The sequence below is a fragment of the Chiloscyllium punctatum genome, chromosome 40 (genome assembly GCF_047496795.1).
Source record: "Chiloscyllium punctatum isolate Juve2018m chromosome 40, sChiPun1.3, whole genome shotgun sequence".
NCBI classification, from domain to species: domain Eukaryota; kingdom Metazoa; phylum Chordata; class Chondrichthyes; order Orectolobiformes; family Hemiscylliidae; genus Chiloscyllium; species Chiloscyllium punctatum.
In genome coordinates this window covers 61,796,442-61,819,275 of record NC_092778.1, presented here as the reverse complement: position 1 = coordinate 61,819,275, position 22,834 = coordinate 61,796,442, and the positions used below count along the sequence as shown (strand labels likewise).

General features: G+C 41.3%; 1 protein-coding gene across 1 annotated transcript; it reads left to right on the top strand.

Moving 5' to 3' along the window:
* Nucleotides 1–3,543: 3,543 nt before the first annotated feature.
* LOC140464681 (small ubiquitin-related modifier 3-like) lies at nt 3,544–21,618 on the top strand. Its single transcript, XM_072560084.1, has 4 exons — nt 3,544–3,690; nt 11,464–11,607; nt 16,028–16,099; nt 20,093–21,618. The coding sequence occupies exons 1-4, from the start codon at nt 3,667–3,669 to the stop codon at nt 20,153–20,155; spliced, it is 303 nt and encodes a 100-aa protein (XP_072416185.1). The 5' UTR covers nt 3,544–3,666; the 3' UTR covers nt 20,156–21,618.
* The last annotated feature ends 1,216 nt before the right edge of the window (nt 21,619–22,834 follow it).

Sequence of the window (22,834 nt, the reverse complement as noted above, 5' to 3'; positions counted from 1 at the left end):
TTCGGGATTAGTGGTGCTGGAAGAGCACAGCCTTGATGAAGGGCTTTTGCCCGAAACGTCGATTTCGAAGCTACTTGGATGCTGCCTGAACTGCTGTGCTCTTCCAGCACCACTAATCCAGAATCTGGTTTCCAGTATCTGCTGTCATTGTTTTTACCTATCATAGTATACCCAAGGGGTTAGAAACTGTAGAACTGTACACTTGACATAAACATTAAGAGTAACGAAATGGTACTGAACCAGCTCAGAGTGGGCATAGTGCACAGAGAAATGTTTATTACTACTGCTTTCTAATTTTCAATATGAAATATTTTGCCCCTTGGGATTGCATGCTGAAATGGAATGCACCTTGTCAGTATTAAGACTATTACAATTATACTGAGCCACCTAAGAATGGAAAACATTGTAAGGAGACACATTGAATTTTATGCCATTTTCTGTCATTTTCAACTTGAAATGTCTGGTAATGGACTTTCACAAATGTTATGAATAAAGTATCATTCCTCTTGGTTAGACTGGTAATATCTTCGATTTCCCTAATTGAAAATGAAGTTCTAGTAATGCACCTCACCTCCCCCACCCCCATTCCCTCCAACCACACCTAAGAATTCATGCTGATTTATCTCCTTCACGCTCCCTCCCATTATTTCTCCTGTAATGCTGGTACATTTGTGGTCATGTTTCAGGAGTGATAGTCCAATGTAGAGTTCTCTACAAATACCTTGAAGAAGTTCTCCTCCTCTCCCTACAAGGATTTTCCTGCTCCTGGCCTCTGAGCACTACACTCTCAACTCTGATCTCCAGCAGCTGCAGTTCTCACTTTCTCCTGAGGTATAGGTCATGTCCAGGATATTAGACACTGGACACAGGAACAGCAGGGCAGGGTGCAAGCAAGAATCAGTTGTATGTACTTGTGTCAACACCAAAATAAGCTTAGCCTGAACCATTTATGTTTGGAAAGTATGTGGAAGCATTCAAATATACAGAAAAGCACAACCCACAGAGAAGAAATTTCGATTGCATTGATTGGGCTGACATCAATGCTGGGCCTTTGTAAAAGCAACTCAACCCAACTTTTTTCCTGTAATCCTCCATTTGTTTTACTCCTCAGATAATTATCTAATTCTCTTTTTGAATGCTTTAATGGATTATGCCTTTGCCCCTCTTAGACAGTGCACTACGAATCCTGACAACTTGCTGCTTTAAATAAAGTTACCTTTGATTTTTTTTTGCCAGTCACATTAAATTGATGTCCTCTGGTTCCTAATCCTTTTGCCAAAAGAAACTGTTTCTCACTACTGTAAGCCGATGGTGTAGTGGAAATCATATATGCATCCACATACATATAAGTTTGTGGGGTGAATTTGTACTTTATTTTGCTCAAAAACTGCATGAATCCATGTAAGATTCCGTAAATCCCTCTTTTAGAAATAGAATCAGTCTGAACATTGGGACACAGACAGACAGAGTTTAACCTTACACCTTCAGTGCATTATCTGAGCTGACATGACATCTAATGTTAAAGTTCACTTAAGAATGTAACCTTTTTAAAAAAAAGTTCTGGGATGTACATTTGAAAGAACTGAAACCAACATAGTCATTCTAAAAGATGAGAGACAAACAATCCAGGTCTTTTTCAATCCATCATTTCAGTTGCACCACACTGTAAACTTTCGCTATAAATTCTGTATCTTACAATCTTATACACCATAACCACCTGATGGAGGAGCAGCGCTCTGAAAGGTAGTTATTCCAAATAAACCTGTTGAACTATAACATGGTGTTGTGTGATTTTTAACTTTGTATTTTGTCCTGATGAGTGCAAGAGGAGAAGCTTTGGCAACATTCCACATTTTTTACAGTATTTAAGGATGAAATAATTATTGTGCAGGTAAATGTTCGCAAGCGCTGTACATTAGAAAGAGAGACTAAGTCTGTGAGAGGATGCATGTGTGAGTGTGTGTCTGGGGTGGGGTGGTTGTGAGTATCTGTGAGAGAGTGTATATATGTGTGTGTGTGTGTGAGTGTAAAGTGGTCTAAATCTGTGAGAGGATGCATGTGTGAGTGTGGGAGTGTGTGTGTCTGTCAGAATGTGTGTGTGTCTGTGTGCGTGTCTGTGTATACGTGTGTATGTGTGTGTATAGGAGTGCCTCTGTGTGTGTCTGTGTGTGTGTATAGTGCAATGGTGGTCACCTGTAATGTGACATGAACCCAAGGTCCCGGTTGAGGCCCTCCCTATGGGTACGGAACTTTGCTATCAGCCTCTACTCAGCCACTTTTCGCTGCTGCTTGTCCCAAAGTCTGCATTGGAGGATGGTCACCCGAAGGTCTGAGGTCGAATGTCCTGAACCGCTGAAGTGTTCCCCAACTGGGAGGGAACACTCCTGTCTGTTGATTGTTGTGCAGTGCCCATTCATCCGTTGCTGTAACCTTTGCTCGGTTTCACCAATGTACAATGCCTCAGGGCATCCTTGTCTGCAGTGTATGAGATAGACAACATTGGCTGAGTCGCATGAGTACCTTCCGCGTACATGGTGGGAGGTGTCCCCACGTGTAATGGTGGTATCTGTGTCCATACTCTGACACATCTTGCAGCGCCTACTGTGACAGGATTGTATAGGGTTGTCCTGAAAGGCGGGCAGCTTGCTACAAACAATGATCTGTTTAAGGTTTGGCGGTTGTTTAAAGGTGAGCAATGGAGGTGTGGGGAAGGTCTTGGCGAGATGCTCATCCTCATCGATAATGTTTGCAGGCTGTGAAGGTCGTGGCGTAGTTTTTCGGCTCCTGGGAACACATATACACTCTCTCTCACACTCACAACCCCCACCTGAGACAGACAGACACATAAAAACCCACATGCACACATACACATATATGTTAGTGGGGTGAATTTGTACTTGCAGAGTTACATTGTTCAAAAACTGCATGAATCCATGTAAGACTCTGTTAACTCACTTGTTAGATTAGAATCAGTCTAAAACATTATGGCGCAGACAAGGAACAGAGGGGGCTAACACCTTCAACATCTTAACATCTTATCTGGCTGACACCAATTGTTACAGTTAACCTGAGAGTGTAACTTTTAAAAAAGTTTTGTGATTTACATATGAAAGAAGTGAAAATATCATGGTCATTCCAACAGATGAGAGACTCAACAAACAATCAAGGTATTTTTCAATGTATAATTTCAGTTACATCACACTGTAAACTTTTGCTATAAATTCTGTGTCTTACAATGGTGTCCTCCAGAACCACCTGAAGGAGCAGCACTGCGAAAGCTTGTGCTTCCAATTAAACTTGTTGGACTATAACCTGGTGTTGTGTGATTTTTAACTTTGTACACCCCAGTCCAACACCAGCATTTCCAAATCATTCATAGATTCAGAGACATTGCCTTAAGATTTCCATGGGGTAAAGAGAGGGAAGCTCAGTATCGCCCCCTGCCGGTAGAGCCGAACCACTGCAGCAAGGAGCACGTGACCGATGAGCGGAGGGGCGGGCCAGGACCGGGGTCACGTGATCCATTGTTGGTGTGGGGGCCGGTGAGGATCACGTGGTGGTGTCGCGGGCCAATGGTTGAGCGCGGGCCCGCGGAGCGCGCGCGGGGGAGACAAGGAGCGGAAACGAGGCCGCCATTGCCAGAGTGTGAGGGAGAGAGAGAGAGAGATGGCGGAGGACAAAGCTAAGGGGGTGAGTGAGGGAGAGACAGCCTAGGGGAGGGCGTGGAGTGAGTGGGTATGGCGGAAGCGGAGAGCCCGGCCTGAGGGGGTCGCTCTGGGGTAAGGTCCGAGCTGAGCCTGCGGCCCAGGGTAGGAGGAGGTGGGCGCTAGGCCGCGGACGGACCCCGCTCCAGGCCCCGGCTATTCTCTCACTTCCCCCCCCCCCCCCCCCCCCGCCTATAGGGGAGGGGTGTGCTGGGTGAGACAGGCCTTACCCTCACCCCCCACCCCCAGGGGTTGTATGGGTTACCCGGGATGGGGGCAGTGCGGTGGAGAGGAGCTGCTCTCGGCCTGACCGGGGGGGGGGCTGGGTGGCGCGGCTGAATCCCCGGACTCGGGGTTTGTCGCCGTTCCAGGCCTCTGTCTGGGTCAGCGGTGCGGAGTGTGTGTGTGTACATGGGGGTGGGGGCGGGAGGGGGAGAGCCTCTCCTGAAGCGGGATTGGCCTCACTCAGGTTCAAAGGCGGATACCGTCCGGACTCTCCTGCTTCGGCGGAATTTATCTCTCGGCCTTCCTTCCAACATCTCGCTGTCGGTGCCTACAATAACATTTCACTCTCGCCTGTACGTGTGGCTAGCCGCCCTCCGTCACCTCAGCATAACTGACGCAGTTTTTAATATAATTTACGGTTCTCGGTGATAGGCGGGGGGGTTGCCTAACAATTTACCGCCCAAGACTTTAGTTTTGTAGCTTTTCCCATGTTCAGGATTTGTCAGACTTTTCATGGAGCTAGACTCCAGACCTGGATGAATAAACTGATTTCTTAGATTATGTCAACATGTATAAATATTTAAAACACAACCTCTTAGTCTGTGTGCATGTATGGGACATTTTTTGGCAAAGCACTTCTGTTTTCATGTACAAGGCTGTGTGAAGGATTTTGAGTGGGAATCTATTCACCTGGATACCCTTTTCTGCATCTCAAGCAATTATCCATGAGCAGATCGTGTTACAAATTTGCATTGCAAGTGTCAGGTAATATCTGTCTCCGTGGCACAGTGGTTAGCATTGCTGCCTCACAGCGCCAGAGACCTGGGTTCAATTCCCACCTGAAGCAACTGTCTGTGTGGAGTTTGCACATTCTCCCTGTGTCTGTGCAGGTTTGCTCCGGTTTCCCCTCATAGTCCAAAAATGTGCAGGTTAGGTGAATTGGCCATGGTAAGTTGCCCGTAGTGTTAGGTGAAGGGATAAATGTAGGCAAATAGGTCTGGGTGGATTGATCTATGGAGGGTCGGTGTGGGCTTGTTGGGCAGAAGGGCCTGTTTCCACACTAAGTAATCTAATCTAAAAGCAATTCTGGATTAGTGGTGCTGGAAGAGCACAGCAGTTCAGGCAGCATCCAAGTAGCTTCAAAATCGACGTTTCGGGCAAAAGCCCTTCATCAGGAATGATGTCATTATTTTTACCTAATCTAAAAGCGAATCTAGCCATCACTCTTTGACAATCAATGACATAATCATCACTGACTCTTGCATAATCAATATTGAGGTTACTATTGGCCAGACTATGAACTAGCCTAGTCTCAAGTACTGTAGCTACAAGAGGAGGTCAAAGAATGTTGCAGAGAGTAATTCACTTCTGAACTCCACAAAGCATATCCAGTTTTGAGGCACAAGTCAGGAGTGTGATGGAATACACCCCACTTACAAGGATGACTGCAGCTCCAACAGCACTCAAGAAGTTTGACACCGTTCTGGACAAAGCAACTTGCTTTGTTTGTGCATGTAGTGCCATTCAATTCCTACTTCACTCAGCAGTATGTACCATGTACAAGATGCACTCTACCTTTTCACCTTTCAAATCCTCAACTGCAGTCATCTGTAAGGGCAGCCGATACGTTGGATACCATCACCTGCGAGTTCCCCATCAAGCCACACTCTCTCCCATCTTGCAACTCTATTGCCATTCGTTTAGTCTCACTGAATCAGTCCTCACGTGTCCTTCCTAACAGCATTGTGGGTCCACCTATAGCAAATGGATTGCAGCATTTCAAGAAGGAAGCTCACTACTTTCTCGGGCAGCTAAGATGGGCAATAAATGCTGGCCCTGCAATTGAAATATTAATTTGTTTTCTCCCTGCACAGAAGCACCTAGGATTTAAGCTTTTCCAGTGTTTATTGTTTGCTCTAAAAAAAATTGCTGTTCACACAATTGTTCCATCCCAAGTATAAACCTTTACAAAGTCTGTTGTTTCCACAGTGTGCCTCTACATTGTTTTCATATTGATTCTAGGCTTGATTTCTTTCATTTCCAAATCTTTGCATGTTCCAACTGTGTAGTCAGTGTTTTTGAATCCTTTCCCACTGTGATATTGCTTTGAGGCTTGAAAATCACCAAGACTCTGAGAATGAAGAAGGCTGGGGCAGAGCTTAGTGGGTGGTGGGGAGGGGTGCAAAATGTTTAACATTCTGGGATTTTTAAGAATCTACCTTGGCTTTTTTTAGTGAACAGGAATCATGGCTCAATGATCTGTCAGGCCAGATCCAGTATCTTTTTTAAAAAAAAGATGCCATTCAGTTCGAGCTCAGAGTTTGTGTGACCAATAGTTAGAGGTGTTGAGAAGTTGGGTAGAGTATGGGTTGGGAGGCAGGAAGTTAGAATTTTGTTTGTAAAGTGCTTGTGGGGGAGTGTTGTGTGGTCCCTTTAAAAGATTGTGTGCTTATTTTGTATTTAGAAATTTAAAATGGATGTCTGTGAGCAGCAGCTTGCGAGTTTGCAAGTACACAGCACCTGAATTGAAACAGTAGTATACAGTTATTAGGCCAAGCAGCAGTTTTTACCGAGACAATAGGTTTTTGATTTTAGCCAATCAATTTGAACCAGGTACTTAGATACCAAAAGCTTTTAAATTTAAAGTCTAGTTTTGACAACATAGGGCCAATCCTATTGTAAGGAATATTGATATGTCATAATGGATATAAAAGAAGGGAGCAGTTTGGCTAAAGAACCCAGAGCTAGCTGCCATCCACCAGAGCTAATGGCCCTCAGCTCTTGAGAGAATCACTGGTTCTCTCAGCCTCCTCTATGTCTTAGAGAAAGCTCCATCTAAGTAACAACGGTACAACTAGTTAGTATTCCTGACAGAAGAACTGGTGGAGAAGGCACCAAATATTCCGGAAGACACTTAGTATAGCTGTAATTTTGAGAGACTAAATTCTAGTTTTTGAGTGGGATTGTATTTACTCGAATGACAGTCCAGTGGAATTTTGCTTTATTCGGGAATAGTTAGTAGCTAGAAGGGATTTATTCTGTTTGTTAATAATTTAGTTAATTTGTTTACTGTTAGAGTTAGAGAAATTGTTACTTGTTGATTTTAAAGTGAGTATCAGATTTATTTTAGTCAACCACTAGAAGTTGCTGACAAGCAGGTTATAAAACTTTTCACACTCCTTTTACAGATTATGGGGCAGATGCTCCTCGTTGTGTTTCGGTTTTAGTTCTCAGAGGGGAGTTAACCTTTGTTTTATAACACGGGTCCTAACTTAAGTCTTGCTGGTTGGTTATGCAAACCATCACTAGGTAATGTAATTTCAGGAGAGGGTACTGTGCAAGTGCAATAATCTAAATTTTTTTGTTCCAAAACACAAGACTTTGGCTTAATTTATGACAGGTACTAGTGGTGTACTTTTGGTGCTGATCTAGCCCACTGTATTGGAGCTCAGCAGACTTCCAGGCAGAGCTGTCTTTCTTAATCTTTAAGTTGATTGTTGGAGCATAAACCATCTTGAAAACTATGTACTCCAAAAGTGAATTTTCAGTTTATCTTAATACTCTTTTAGTCTTGGTGATTTCTCCTTTTTTGTGATTAATGGGATGTTTGGTTATTATGCTGTTTTGTTATGTGAACTAGATTTAGAACCTTGTTATGTTAAATAACTTGAGCTCCTAACGTTTTCTTCTGTAGAATATTGTCTTTGAAGCACCAAGGTACAAACAATGACTGCAGATGCTGGAAACCAGATTCTGGATTAGTGGTGCTGGAAGAGCACAGCAGTTCAGGCAGCATCCGAGGAGCAGTAAAATTGACGTTTCAGGCAAAAGCCCTTCATCAGGAATAAAGGCAGAGAGCCTGAAAGGTGGAGGGATAAGCTAGAGGAGGGTGGGGGTGGAGAGAAAATAGCATAGCATACAATAGGTGAGTGGGGGAGGGGATGAAGGTGATTGGTCATGGAGGAGGGTGGAGTGGATAGGTGGAAAAGAAGACAGGCAGGTAGGGCAAGTCATGGGGACAGTGCCGAGCTGGAAGTTTGGAACTAGGGTGAGGTGGGGAAAGGGGAAATGAGGAAACTGTTGAAGTCCACATTGATGCCCTGGGGTTGAAGTGTTCCGAGGCAGAAGATGAGGCGTTCTTCCTCCAGGCGTCTGGTGGTGAGGGAGCGGCGGTGAAGGAGGCCCAGGACCTCCATGTCCTCGGCAGAGTGGGAGGGGAGTTGAAGTGTTGGGCCACAGGGCGGTGTGGTTGATTGGTGCGGGTGTCCCGGAGATGTTCCCTATTGCCATTTAGCTGGTGAACTCTTGTTTCCTTTTATGTTTTATGTTCTATAACACTAAACCTTAGTGTTGTCCTGATAGTTTTACTCAAAATAGGCACTGCCATTTTTTCCAAAGTTAAGTAAGATTTATTTCCATTGCGAAGACAAAATGTTTTCACTTGAGTGAATAATGGTGTCAGGTTCTGTTCCTGAATACAGGGAAGTGGAGGTACAAGCACTGACTTCTGTTGGGATTCCAAATTAAAGCTGTCTGGCAGCAAGAACAGTTAGGATTACCTTTCGTACTAGACAGAACTTGCCAAAAGAGAATTTGAGTAACACTCCAAGCCCTGTCTAAAACTGAACTTGCATTTATATAGTGCCTTCAGTGCAGAAAAATGTCCAAAACTGAGGAAAAGTGGCGATATAACTGGGAATTTAGTCAGGGACAGGATAGCTTTGAAGGATGACGGGAGAGGTTTAATGAGGATTTACCAAAACGTGCATCTGAAGGGTCTGTCATCCCAGTTGTGAATTGAATGTAGGTGAGAACTATACAAAAAAATTTAGTTTGAAGGCATGAGCCCTGAGTAAGTTGTTGAGGTAGCATGGTAGTTTGTAGTTTTGAATATGACGTAAAACACTTGGAATTTACATGGGCCCCAGGTAGTACCAGTCAGCAGTGGGGTGAGGTGATGTCTTTTGGGTGACGCTTTAGTCCTATCTTCGGCTTTGGATGTCAAAGGTCCATGACCTCGTTTTTGATTTATTTAGATATTCTGGACAATATCTATCCCTCAAACATCATTAATGTCATCAAGTTATTATCACTTTGCTGTTTCATTCATAACAATACAGATGTTAATGGAGCTGACACAACCAAACCACAAACAGAAAATGGTTAAATTAGGTTTTGTGGTGGGATCAGAAGTAGGTAGTGGTGTTTTGAAAGTGGGTGGCATTGGAGAACTTCACCTTGAATATTCTGAAAATATGATTGGGGATAAGAGGGCCACAATAGGAAATGTGACAGGGACTTTTTTTTCTGAAAGGGAGCGGACTTGGTGATGTACAGTGTAAAGGTGAAATGAACTATGCAAAGCAGCAAAAGAATAGTAATGAAAGCAGCAAAAGAATAGTAATGAAAAATGAAACCAAAATCGAAAAGACAGCATCCATAGTTTGCTTTAGAATGAGAAAAGGAACTACGTACTTCACTGATATTCTACAGCTCAGTATGTAAGGAATGGACCTTCAGGGGGAAGTAAGAATTTTACCAGATTAATGTCTTTGCTTGATGACACACAAATGCAGTTTGCCAAGACCCCTTAACTTTGTGAACTTTGTCATTTAATATCTTCCATAGTAGGCCTGCATCATATCCTTGACAATAATTTCTTGTCTCTTGATCGCTTCCCAAAGCCTCACTCCCTTATCTTTGAATCATGTGCTGCCAGTCAACAACATCAAATAAAGTTAGTTGCCCTGATATCACTGATACCCAGCTCTACCTTGTCAATACCTTTCTATTCTGTCTACTGTCTCTAATTGTCAGAATGATTTCCTGACATGCCATTCCTCTTCGTGATATCTCTCTGAAACTAAATCAGACTGTTTGCGATTGTTTGACCTCATTTGAACTTTCAACCAAGTAGTGCCATTATTTTCTTCTCTATTGTCCAGCATCATGCCTGTCTCAGCTCTTCTGATACCCTCATCTGTATTAGTTCTAGCTGTGACTTTTATCACAGTCCAGCCCAACCTCTCATCTTCACTATCTATAAACATAAGCTCATCCAAAACTCTGCTAACTCTTATTCACTGATCAATGTCTGTTCTTACTGGCATACATTAACACCTGATTTAAGCAATTCGTGGATGTTTTAAAAAAAAACCCATGGTTTAAGACCTTTTGTGGCCTTGTTCCTTCCTATCTTTCTGATGCCTTACAACCTTTCTGATATAACAGCAATTTGAGTTTGTCTCGTGGTCATCCCGACTTTAATCATTCCATCACTTGTGAGCATGCCTTCAGCTTTTAAGATGTGGAGGTGCCAGTGTTGGACTGGGGTGTACAAAGTTAAAAGTCACGCAACGTCAGATTGTAATCCAACAGGTTTATTTGGAAGCACTAGCTTTCGGACCACTGCTCCTTTATCAGGTAGTTGTGGAGTATAAGATCGTAAGACACAATTTATAGCAAAAGTTTAGTTAGTGCTTCCAAATAAACCTGTTGTACTATAACCTGGTGTTGTGTAATTTTTAACTTCAGCGTTTAATGTCTTAATCTGTAATTTCCCCCCTCAACCTTTCTGTATTGCTTTCCTTCCCTCTTTAAGATGCTCAATTCATTGATCATGCTTTTGGTCTTCTCCCCCAATATTCTGTTATGTGGCTCTGTCAAATTTTGTTTGATCATATTCTTAACTGCAATAAATGTGTTACATAAATACAAATGTTCTGTGTAAGTAAAAGCAGCTGGGGCATTAAATCTATATCAGTGATAGGGAAGTTGACGTGGGATGCAGTGAGAAATGTACGTTTTTTTGTAATAATCAGGAACAATTACATATGAAAATTGATCCATTGCCTATTTCAATTCTCTCCAGTGTGGAAACAGGCCCCTTCAGCTCAACAAGTCCACACTGATCCTCTGAAGAGTAACCCACTCAGACATATCTCCCCACGTTTACCTCTGACTAATGCATCTAACGCTATGGGCAATTTAGCATGGCCATTTCACCAGAGCACCCAGAGGAAACCCAAGCAGACACTGGGAGAATATGCAAACTCCACACAGACAGTTGTCTGAACCCGGGTCACTTGGTCCTGTGAAGTGGCAGTGCTAACCACTGAGCCACCATGCCTGCTTAATAACCATTTCATGAGAATCTATTTCTATAATGTAGAAGCTTGCATTAGAAAAAATACACTGAAATTAACAAACCATGGTTGAGTTCCATCCTGGACTTGGATTAAATTAAAACCAATCCTTTGAGTTGTGAGGAGCAAATCAATATACAATGTATTTTGGTTTGTGATTTGCTGAAGTTGAATAATAATTATCTGGCAAGTAGAATAAGATATTCAAAGCAATATGAATATCTTTTGTTTGAGAAAGAACTTGTCCCAAAACCAACTTAAGATTTCGAGATTCTTCTGAAAAGTTGGCTTTGCTCACACATTGACACACTCACAGTATTTGAGCAGTTTGTGTGACTTCTGTTTTGTAATTCTGGATTTTGACTGTGTTTTCTTTATCTTAACTTTAGGAAAATGTGAAAAGTGAAGGGAATGACCACAGGAATGACCATATTAACCTGAAAGTGGCTGGACAAGATGGTTCAGTCGTACAGTTTAAGATAAAGAAGCAAACACCACTGAGCAAACTGATGAAAGCGTATTGTGAGAGACAGGTTAGTGATATTTGAAATGAGTAAACATAGTCAGTAAATATTTGGTTATTCCAAAAGCCCAGCTAGACCCAATAACTTGGGACTATTGTACAGAAATTATGTTCAGGCTTCTTATGTTGTTACATTGGTTCTTTGGTAACCTGTCAAGCTACTCTTTGCTTCACAATTGCTCTGACAAAATTCAAACAGACCAAAGTAACAAGTATACTGAGGTTGCTGGAAATCTACAAATACTTTGCAAGTCATGTAGCATCTTACTTTCTCTTGAGATCATGTTAGAAAGTTGATGTCTCACATCAAAACCTTTTCCTGTGGATTGAACATTTCAGATATAATAAAATTATCACCATGAGCAGTTAATTTCTCTCTCCATTTGGATGCTGTATATTTTCCAGCATTCTGCTCTTATTTTAAGCCAAAGCAATTTTTCCTGTTTCTTCCTGACTCCCCTAGGACTGGGTGTTTAACACTGCTCTGCTCATTTATTTCAGAATTGCAATAAGGCAGTTCAAGACATGCATTTGTATGAACCATATTGTTTAAAATAGTGATTTGAAATGGTGCCTCTTCATTGAGGTTGCTAGTATCCTGCAAGAAGTTAGCAGTATAAATGTAAATGGGACAGGACAATTTAGAGTCATAGAGATGTATAGCATGGAAACAGACCCTTCAGTTCAACCCGTCCATGCCGACCAGATATCCCAACCCAATCTAGTCCCGCCTGCCAGCACCCGGCCCATATCCCTCCAAACCCTTCCTATTCAAATACCCATCCAAATGCCTTTTAAATGTTGCCGTTCTACCAGCTGCCACCACTTCCTCTGGCAGCACATTTCATACACATACCACTTTCTGTGGGAAAATAGTTGCCCCTTAGGTCTCTTTTATATCTTTCCCCTCTCACCCTAAACCTATGCCCTCTAGTTCTGGACTCCCCGAGCCCAGGGAAAAATCTTTGTCTATTTATCCTGACCATGTCCCTCATAATGTTGTGAATCTCTATAAGGTCACCCCTCAGCCTCTGATGCTCCAGGGAACTCAAACAAGTTTCTGTTAAAATTAGGTAATAGGTAACTTTAAAACATTCCTAATACAAAGGAACCTCGATTATCTGAACAAGATCGCAAGGTCCCGATGCTTGGCTAAAATGTATTATCGGGCATTTGACTATCCGAACAAAATATTCCCCGCCCGTGATGTTTGGATAATCAAGGTTCCTCTCTTACAAACTAAGTATGTAAGTGTGCCTCTAACCTCCTATATTTCAGAATACATGAATGTCCAAGACAATTTTATTAGATTAGATTACTTACAATGTGGAAACAGGCCCTTCGGCCCAACAAGTCCACACCAAGCCACTGAAGCGCAACCCACGCATACCCCTACATTTACCCCTTACCTAACACTACGGGCAATTTAGCATGGTCAATTCACCTGACCTGCACATGTTTGGTCTGTGGGAGGAAAGTTATGGTGTCAGAATAGCACTGCAACATGGGTTTTAACTGCCAGATAAGCTTCAATGACATAACAGTAAATATATTGCTGTAACAAAATATTTAGTGGTTGTTTGCTTACCTGGCTTCTCAAGTTGTTAAAGTGTAGCCATTATGGTGAATTAAAAATGCATCATCTTGTAGCTGAAATGCATGCATAATTACGAAAATATCAGTTAGGAATAGGTCCCCTTGCCTGTTTTATAAGAACAAATATAAGAAGTAAGACCAGGAATAGGCCATCAGGCCCTTTGAGCCCGCTCTGCTGTTCAATAAGATCATGGCTGAACCTTTTGTGGCTTGAGCTCCACTTATATGCCCTCTCATCATAACCCTTAATTCCTTTAACGTTCAAAATGTTATGCATTAAGATTACTTTAAAATACTCGCTCTCTGAATTTTACATTCATTTTGAATAATAATCATATTTTGATTACTGCCAACTAGGGGTGTCTTTGCTGAGGTTATTGATGAACCCTAAATTGTTGCACAATACAAGATGTATTAATAGCCTTTAATGAATATTTCTATAAAACTGTTTTATGCACGTTGCAGTGGAGGTCCTGAAAAGTTGGTGGTACAGATTCAGTTGTAGCTCTCGAGGGAATTGGATAATTTAAAATTTGTGTAGAAGTAGCTGAGTTTCCCCTGTAAATGATATGAATATAACAGGCTTAAGTGGTCTTTGCGATGCAAGCATTGCATAATGACCTTTTCCAATTGATCATAGTCATCTTCCAACTTCAGTATTTTCTTATTCAATTCTCTCCAAACTGTCAAAACATGACATATCCCATGATCAGTGTATTTACCAATTTATTTCTTCTGCAACACTTGATTTCCATTTTCCTGTTCCAAAACCACCTCGTTCTCTTTGGCTGTGTTCCCGTGGTTCCATTCTGATCCATCTAAATGCAGCATAAGTAGGTCCAGAAAAGTGCTGTTCCATCACCTCTGGTATGAGCAAAAGATTTTATCTTGGTATTTTCTTCAATATTACCTGCAAAACTTCAAACTTTTGTTTGAGCTGACATCTTCAGGCACAATTCCAGTTAATGCTGTCCATTCCTTTATAATTTTTCCACTTGTGGGAGATAAACTGGTTTTTAAAAAAGGGAAGAGATTAGTACTGAGATATGATTTTTATTGCCTAGAGGATCATGATTCTTTGAAAGTTTCTTCCTCAAACAGCGGTGTGCAGAGCCTTTGAATATTTGAAGGCAGTGGGGGAGTAACTCCCGATAAACAAGGAAATTAAGGTTTATCGGGGGTAGGCAGGAATGTGGAGTAATCAGATCAGCTGCAATCTTATTTACTGGTGGAGTGGGCCAAAGGAGCAGGGTGAACTCCTACTCCTAATTTGGATGTTTTTCTTTGGCACTTTCTTTTGCCAATCATCTTAAATTGATGTCCTTTGGTTCTTGGCCAGTTTCTACCTACCCTGTGTAGATTCCTCAATTTTAAGCATGCCTCAAATCTCTTCTGAACCTTCAGTAAGAACAATTCCAGCTTTGCCAATCTAAGTGAAGTGTCTCATTCGTGGAACCATTCTCGTAGATCTTATTTGTATATTCTCCAAAGTGTTCACGTTTTTCCCAAAGTGTGCCCTAAATGGGTCACAGTAGCTCCATATTCTATGAATGCTTTTGTACTGTATTTCATATCAACTGCAATCTTAACCAGAGAATGACATTTCAAAGGCAAGAGTGAGAAAAACAGTTCACTGAACACATATTACACTTCATTATATACACTGGACCTACAATTTTACTGTCTGACGTTTTGATTCTTCATTTCTGTATTAGGGTGATCTTCAGCAAATTGTTATCATACATCTGGTTTTAATCAAGGAAGAAAGAGCTGCCAAAGTAGTAGTGAACAATTTAGCGCTTGCAAATTGATATAGGGGTGCCATCAGAAAGACACTAGTTATAAGTCAATAACTCACCAGGAACAGGTTGGCCACAGAGCATACTGGAAGAGTTAAGGGTGAAAATTGCAGTTGCACTGACCATAATCTTCCAACCGTCCTTAGATACAGGGGTATGAATGCCAGAGTTTAACACGTGATGTCCAAGTTAGGGATTGTTTTAATCTAGTACAATAGAAAAATTCTGACACAAGCTATTAATCATCTAGTGTCCCTTGCAGATTGTATAAATGGGTTTGTTCCCTGCCACACTATTGAGTCGCTTTACATACACTGTCTGGCCTCATGATTTGGAAATGCTGGTGTTGGACTGGGATGTACAAAGTTAAAAATCACACAACACCAGGTTATAGTCCAAGTTTAATTGGAAGCACTAGCTTTCGGAGCACCGCTCCTTCATCAGGTGGTTGTGGCCTCGGTTCATAGGAAGCATGGGCTTTGTATTGAGCCCAAGACAGTATCTGGAAAAATCCATTTTGCTGTTAAAGTTAAAATCTCTGAAATGTAGCAAAGGCCATTAAGGTGAGGTCTTAATTTAGTATTTTTAATTTCCATAGTTTTAGATGAGTAAGTTTTTAATATACCTTTACTGTAAGGTAGAGTAGTTAAAGTACAGTTTGTAAGATATTCTTCCTCATCATCTGGGATAGTACTTCCCACTGAGACCCCTTTTTAAAGCTTGCAAGTTGTTGTAATTTCTCAAATGAGCTGAGAGAACAGGTACTTTTTTGGAGAGGAAGCAAAGCTGGTTTAGCTTATTCAGAGCTCCAGGTTGTCATTACTGCTTCAAAAGTCTGTGACTGTCACTTTGAGAAGTCCTAATCAAGAGACTTTTATAGCCAGGGCTAAAAAGGTTTGTATCAGCTCTCAAAGCTAACTCAGTCCCAGGTCACAGAAACTAAGAGGTGATAACTTGTTACATCATTTTTAACCACAGCTAATAGCAAGGGCCAGGCTACAGTAATTTATCACTGATTTTATTTTTCGCTGGCAGGGCTTGCAGATCAGACAGATCAGGTTTCGTTTCGATGGGCAGCCAATAAATGAAACTGATACACCAGCTATGGTGAGTACCCTTTTCACGGTTTGGCAATACACTAAATTCTTATTACCTACAGTGGTTAGGAGCATGGATCTCCTGCGGAAAGCACAAAAACATGTTTGCTGCTACAATGTAAATCCCCTGTCTACTGTGAAGGACTGCACGATCCTTCAGGAACTGTCAGTGGAGCAAGAAAATCAGGTCTGGACTGACCTTTTGAGAGTGTGCAGATTAATGGGCAGCGAATCCACACATAAAGCGGAATGGCTGTAGTGCGCTAGGCTATTAAAGGATCAGTTGAGCAATTGTTTACGTATGTTCAATGATAAATGTTAAATTCTAGTCTTTTGTAAAACACCAAAAGTTTCTCTGCTCCCCTGCTTGATTCTTGCCCATCTAACTATTCATAAGAACGTAAGAAATAAGAGCAAGAGCAAGAGTAGGAAATATGGCCCTTTAAGCCTGTTTCACCATTCTTCAAGATCATGGCTGATAATGATCTTGCCTATTCCCCATAACTCTGTACTTCTGTTGTTAGAGGCGTTGATGATGTAATGGTATTGTTGCTGGAGTAGTAATTCAGAGACCCAGGTCATGCTCTGGGGACCATGTCACTTTGTGGAATTGTAAATCAGAAAGATCTGGAATGAAAAATCTAATGATAGCCATGAAACTAACTGATTATTGTCAGTGAACCAGATGTTTTGTATGCCTTAAAGGAAAGAGAAGTGCTGTCCTTACTTTGTGTGCACTGCAAGTGATTCTAGACCCAAAGTCTTATCAGTATAAGATGGCCTCTGAAAGATCTGGGCAAGATGCTTAGTTGTATCAAATATTTCAAATGGGGATGAAGCCAGATGTACCACCTGACTTTGTCCTAGTCATTGGGATCTACAACAGCAAATGAAGACATGTCAATCTTGCAAAGTCCTCATTAACATCTAGGAGAGCAGTCTGGTGTAGCTATACTAATGGAATTATACCTTGCAAATGTCCTAGATAGCAACGTTGCTATTCCAGCAGCAGTGACAGCACTGTGCTAGACAGTCAGGAGGAAGTTGCCCTGAGTGTCCTCCAGCATTGACTCCAGATCCCATGAAATGTCATGGCATCGAGTCAAGCATTGGCAAGGAAACCTACTCATTAATCTCTCACTTTCTAGACCTGCTCATGTTTGGAGGAAGCACGGAGGGTGGCAAGGGTGCAAGATGTCCATCACCACCAGGAGTGTCTTGGGTGCACCACTACAGACTGACCCTTTTTGAGTCCTAATGGACAGTGTGGCATTTGAAGGAACTTACAATGGTTAAACATGCTTCATCTCATCCTCACCAATCTACCTGCTGCAGATTCATCTCTCCAAGGCAGTATCAGTAAGAGTGACAGCAGCACAGTACTTATGGAGATCCTATTTTCAATACACCGTTTGGTGTTATCATTGTGCTAATAGGGTAGATTTTGAACAGATCTAGCAACTCAAGATGGATGATCTATCCAGCAGTGTGAACCATCAGCAGAAATGTAAACTTGCAGCCTTATGGCCTGACATTGCTCATTCTGCCATTACCATAAAGCCAACAGATTAACCCTGATTCAATGAAGTGTTCAGGAGACATGCTGGATGCAGTGTTAGATGTATGTAAACTGAGGTGTCATCTGATGCAAATAGTGCTATGGTGTAGTTTCATGCCAAGCAGCTTAAATGCCATGTGATAGACAGCTGAGTGATTCCACAATAACAGATCAAATCTTAACTCTGCAGCCCTGCCATATCCAGTCATGAATAGCGGTAGACCATTGAGCAATTCATTGAAGGAGGTGGCTCCACAAATATTTCCATCCTCAATGACAATGAAGTCCAGAAGTGAATCAGTGCAAAAGAGAAGGCTGGAATACTCGTAATACTATTCAGCTGGAAGTCGCTGAGTGATGATCCACCCTGGTTGCTTCTGGAGGACTCCAGCATCACTGGTGCCAATCTTCAGTCAATTTGGTTCATTTCGCATGTCAAGAAATGGCTGAGGGCACTGAATACTGCAAATGCAATGGGCCCTGACACCATTCCAGCAATTGTAATTAAGGTGTGTGCTCCAGAACATCATGTGCCCCTAGCCAAGCTATTTTAGTATAGCTGCAACACTGATTTCTAGTCTATAATGTAGACAATTGCCCACATATGTCCTATGTACACTGCAGGACAAATCCAACCTGGTTAATTAATGCGCTATCAATCTACTCTTTTGGTTATTAATAAAGTGCTCATTGACGCTTTTTGCATTTCACCAGGGCCACGCAACTCCTGACATAAGTACAGCCTTGGTTCATACATAAATAAAAGAGCTGTATTCCAGAGGTGGGTGCGAGTAACTGCCACTTACACTAAGGTTGCATTTGTTCATCGGGGAGCTCTGGCAAAATTATTCATTTGGAATAGTGGTGCGAGTGAAGAGAGAGAGAGAGAGGAGGAAAGTCCTCTTTTCGTTGGAGTCATACCTAGACAAAGGATGCTGGTTATGCTGCTTGGTGTTGAGTCATCTCAGTTAAAAGACAACTCTACAGGAGTTCTTGGTGTGTCTTACGTCCAGCCACCTTTAGTTGCATCTTCAATGATTCTCCCTTCATCATAAGGTCAGAAGTGGGGGGCTGTTTGCTGATTGCGAAATGTTCAACACCTTTCCCAACTATGACGCTGAAGCAGTCCATGTTAAATTGCAGCAAGATCTGGACAGTATTGAGGCCTGCGTTGATAAGTGACAAATAACATTTGTGCGACACAAGTGCCAGGCAATAGCCATTGCTGACGAAAGAGGATCGAACCATCAATAGTATTGTCATCACTATCAACATCCTGGGGGTTATTATTGACCTGAAACTGAACTGTGCTAGTCATCTAAATCCTCTCCTTTAAGAGTAGGTCAGAGGCTGGGAGTCCTGCAGTGAGTAACAAACCTCTGGACTCATACCTACAGGATATAAGTCAGAAGTGTAATGAGTGCAACTCCAACTAAAGGCAAAAGCTTGACACCTTCAGGATCATGGAACTTGATTGGCACCACATCCACAAACATTCACTCCTTCCATCACTGCTCAGTCGTAACATTATTTGTCATCTCTCCGATACAGTGCAGCAATTCACTACCATCCATGCTCATGACTACTATCTAGAATGACAATTACAGTATATACGTGGGAACATTACTGCCTACAAGTTCCTCATCGTGTCTTGGAAATATATTGTTGTTCCTTCAATGTGGTTGGTTGAAAATCCAAAGGACTCCCTCATTAACAGCATTGTGGGTGTACCTACAATTAATTTCCATTGATTCAAGAAAGCAGCTCACCTTAAGGACACCTAGGATTGAGCAATGAATGCTAGCCCAGCCAGTTAGTCCCATGAATGGATTTTTTTTTTAATCCTGCCTTTCTCAGCTTTTGAATATCTTTCTGGAAAATATGGCGCAACCACCCAGATTTCCAGCGCGTTCTGCCAAAGTGAGAGGCTTGCCAAGTCATTAATGAGGCCATTGTATGACATGATGCATGCCAGGAAGATGTGTGCAGTGCCCTGGTGTGAATCATTTCTGTAGAAATTCAAAGTAGGCAGCTCAGTAAGGTAGGGAATTGAAGTGATGAGAAATAGGGAACTCAGACAGATCTAAGTGATCACCTAATCTGATTTTGTTCTGTCTTTTTATAAAGTGACATTGATTCCTACCCCCTGCTGGCATGGGAACCCTCACTAATTTAGTCTGTGCTCTTGATGATCATCTGTTTGTTTTGCTCAGGTTCCTGAATTGTGTATCGTTTTTGCTGTTGAACTCCATTTTGTGTTTTCAGATTTTTTTTTCTCTTTCTACTGATTGCTTAATTTGATCTCTACTTGTGGTGTTTCCAGCATTTTGGGAATTTTATTGCTAGCACCTACAATGTCCTGAGCCACTTGGATGTTGATGAATGGTATTTTTGAGATCCTTGGATAAGAAATTCATCTTTTATTTTCTGTCCTTCCTTTTGCAGTTGGAAATGGAAGATGAAGACACCATTGATGTATTCCAGCAGCAGACGGGAGGAACCTGCTAACCTCATGACAGTAATTTAATGTAAATAATGTTCCACAAAATGTACATGTTCATGCAACACGCTGTATTTTACTCTATTTTGAACAATTTGCAACATTTGGGGCAATCGCTGTTATAAAAATGTTAGAGGGAGGGGTAAAGAGCCGTGAGACATCTTTACAATAAATTGCTTTTTTTTTGCATTGTTTTACTTTCTGGATACAGGGAATTTTCTTTGTATTTTGGATTAATCCCAATAAAGTTGATCTTGTATGTACAGTGTTTCCTTTACATGTCTTATGGATTATGTAACTGAGTGAAATAGCTACTGATTTTGCTTTTGCAATAGGTAATTTCAGTCTCTAGTACCATACTCTAAGTGATACGTTATTGGCCAGTTTTGTGAAGGGCAACAATAATCTTTTTAATCCAGTCCTTGCTGCGCATATTTGTGTCTGGGATTTTTAAGAAGGATCAGATGGTACTGAAACTAGATGTAGTGTCCCTACTGAGCTTTCTGTATTCCTAAATAAAGGCTATGGCAGCTTAGGAGCAGAGTTTAAATCTGTGCTCCTATTATGTATCTGTCAATTGAATTGAAATGGGCTGATTTTGAGGTTTGAAAGTTGTTTAGTCAAAAGGCAACATTGCTAATAATGACTTTTTCCAACACCACTACCACACTCTAAGTTCACTAGAAGTCAACAAATAAGTCATGAAAAAATGTTGTCTCTTGGCCTTTGAGGAATGATTTACCAACTTTGAGCAATTGCATGTGATTCTTGGTTTGTACTTTGGACAATCCTGAACTAAAATAGTACAGATTGTGAATCAAACTTGTAGCTTCCATGTTGTAAATGGGATCTGCGGTGAGTCTTATGCAGGCTTATATCTAAGTACAAAACACTCAACAGAAAAATATCTAGATACTTCAAATTTTAAGTGTTAAAATGGGCCTTGACTTCAACTGCTACATTGTCGACTAATAATTGCTATCTGTTTCGGGAACCTTCTAATATAGGTAGGGATAGTTTGTAACTTTGTTAAAGTTGTGCAATAAAATAAGGAAGCCTGTAGTAGAAGCTTTTGCTTTTTAAGCAATGTGTAATTGTTAATGTCTATAACCATGTCTGAATGTAATAAAACTTCAAATGTGGGAAACCCAACATTAAATGTTTCAAGTCTGCCTTGGATATCTCTTGAGTATTGTGCTGCTACTCACCTCCATAAGCAGTCTGAGTCCAGGTTAGAGATATAAACGAGAGCACAGCTCAGTCTAATGGTCTGACATTTACAAAGTAGACTTGTTGTGTACCCAAAGAAACTTGGGATATGCTGACTGTAGGTTGTGAGTTTTTGAAGTTTTGACATGAATGTTAAAAAATTGCTTTACATTTCCTGGTGATCCTAACTAATAATGATGGGATCCGATACTTGTATCAGGTTTGAAATAAATCAACTCATCTGTATTTAATTCATTTTCAATTGCTGTAGCCTATGACCATTTTTCTTAATGTATGCAAATTTACTTTGTTTCAAAATACGACACACAACTCACTCCCACAGCCATTCCTCTGGGAGGAAAAGATTAACTGATTTTAAACAATCCTAAAATATTGAATAATCCAATCCATTCCATGTGCACCTTTGTTGTTAGGTTTGCTGTGTAAGGGACTGAACTTCCAAAACAATATGTTGGTTGACTATTTTGAACTTGGATGTCATGTCTGAAATGTGTGATTGAATTTCAGTAATGGGTTTCAGGGTAAAAGAAAATCCTAACCTAAAGTTTTGAATTTAAGGCCCATTTCACGGGAAATTAGAAATTGGCTCCAGTAAACTGTTGAACTGATAATGGGTAAATACTCAGATAAACAATAGAAAATTATGAAATGAATTATTTGGGGTGATGCAGAGCTGGTAATATTGCAATAAAACCAAAGACTTTACTTGTATAGTTAAATTGCTGTAGCTGCAAACACAAAAAGAAAGGTGATTCCAAAGAGCAATATGGACTATGATTATGGTTAGCACTGCTGCCTCACAGCGCCAAAGACCCGGGTTCAATTCCCGCCTCAGGCGACTGACTGTGTGGAGTTTGCACATTCTCCCCGTGTCTGCGTGGGTTTCCTCCGGGTGCTCCGGTTTCCTCCCACAGTCCAAAGATGTGCAGGTCAGGTGAATTGGCCACGCTAAATTGCCCCTAGTGTTAGGTAAGGGGTAGATGTAGGGGTATGGGTGGGTTGCGCTTCGGCGGGGCGGTGTGGACTTGTTGGGCCGAAGGGCCTGTTTCCACACTGTAAGTAATCTAATTTTATTAGGAGTTGCAAAAGGGGAATATGAAAATGCCTTGCAGGGAATGTTGGTTTGCAGCAAGCATTTTTTTAATATGTTGAGAGGGTGGTAAGGGGAACTTAGGTCCATTAAAACACTAAGAAAATGGCAGAATTGTTAAATTAATACTTTGCATATGTTTTTGCTGCAGAAGAAGTGGAGAAAGTACTAGGGATAGAAGGAATATTAAAGAAAATCTAAGGGAGGAATCCAGTGGATTAAATTTAAGTAAAAATGCATTAATGGATAAAATAATTAGAGAACTCTTCAGGACCTGATGTTTTCTAGCCCAGAGTGTTGGAAATAGATGAAATTGCAAATGTATTAATTATTCTCCAAATTTCCCTAATTTGGCTGGTGTGCATTT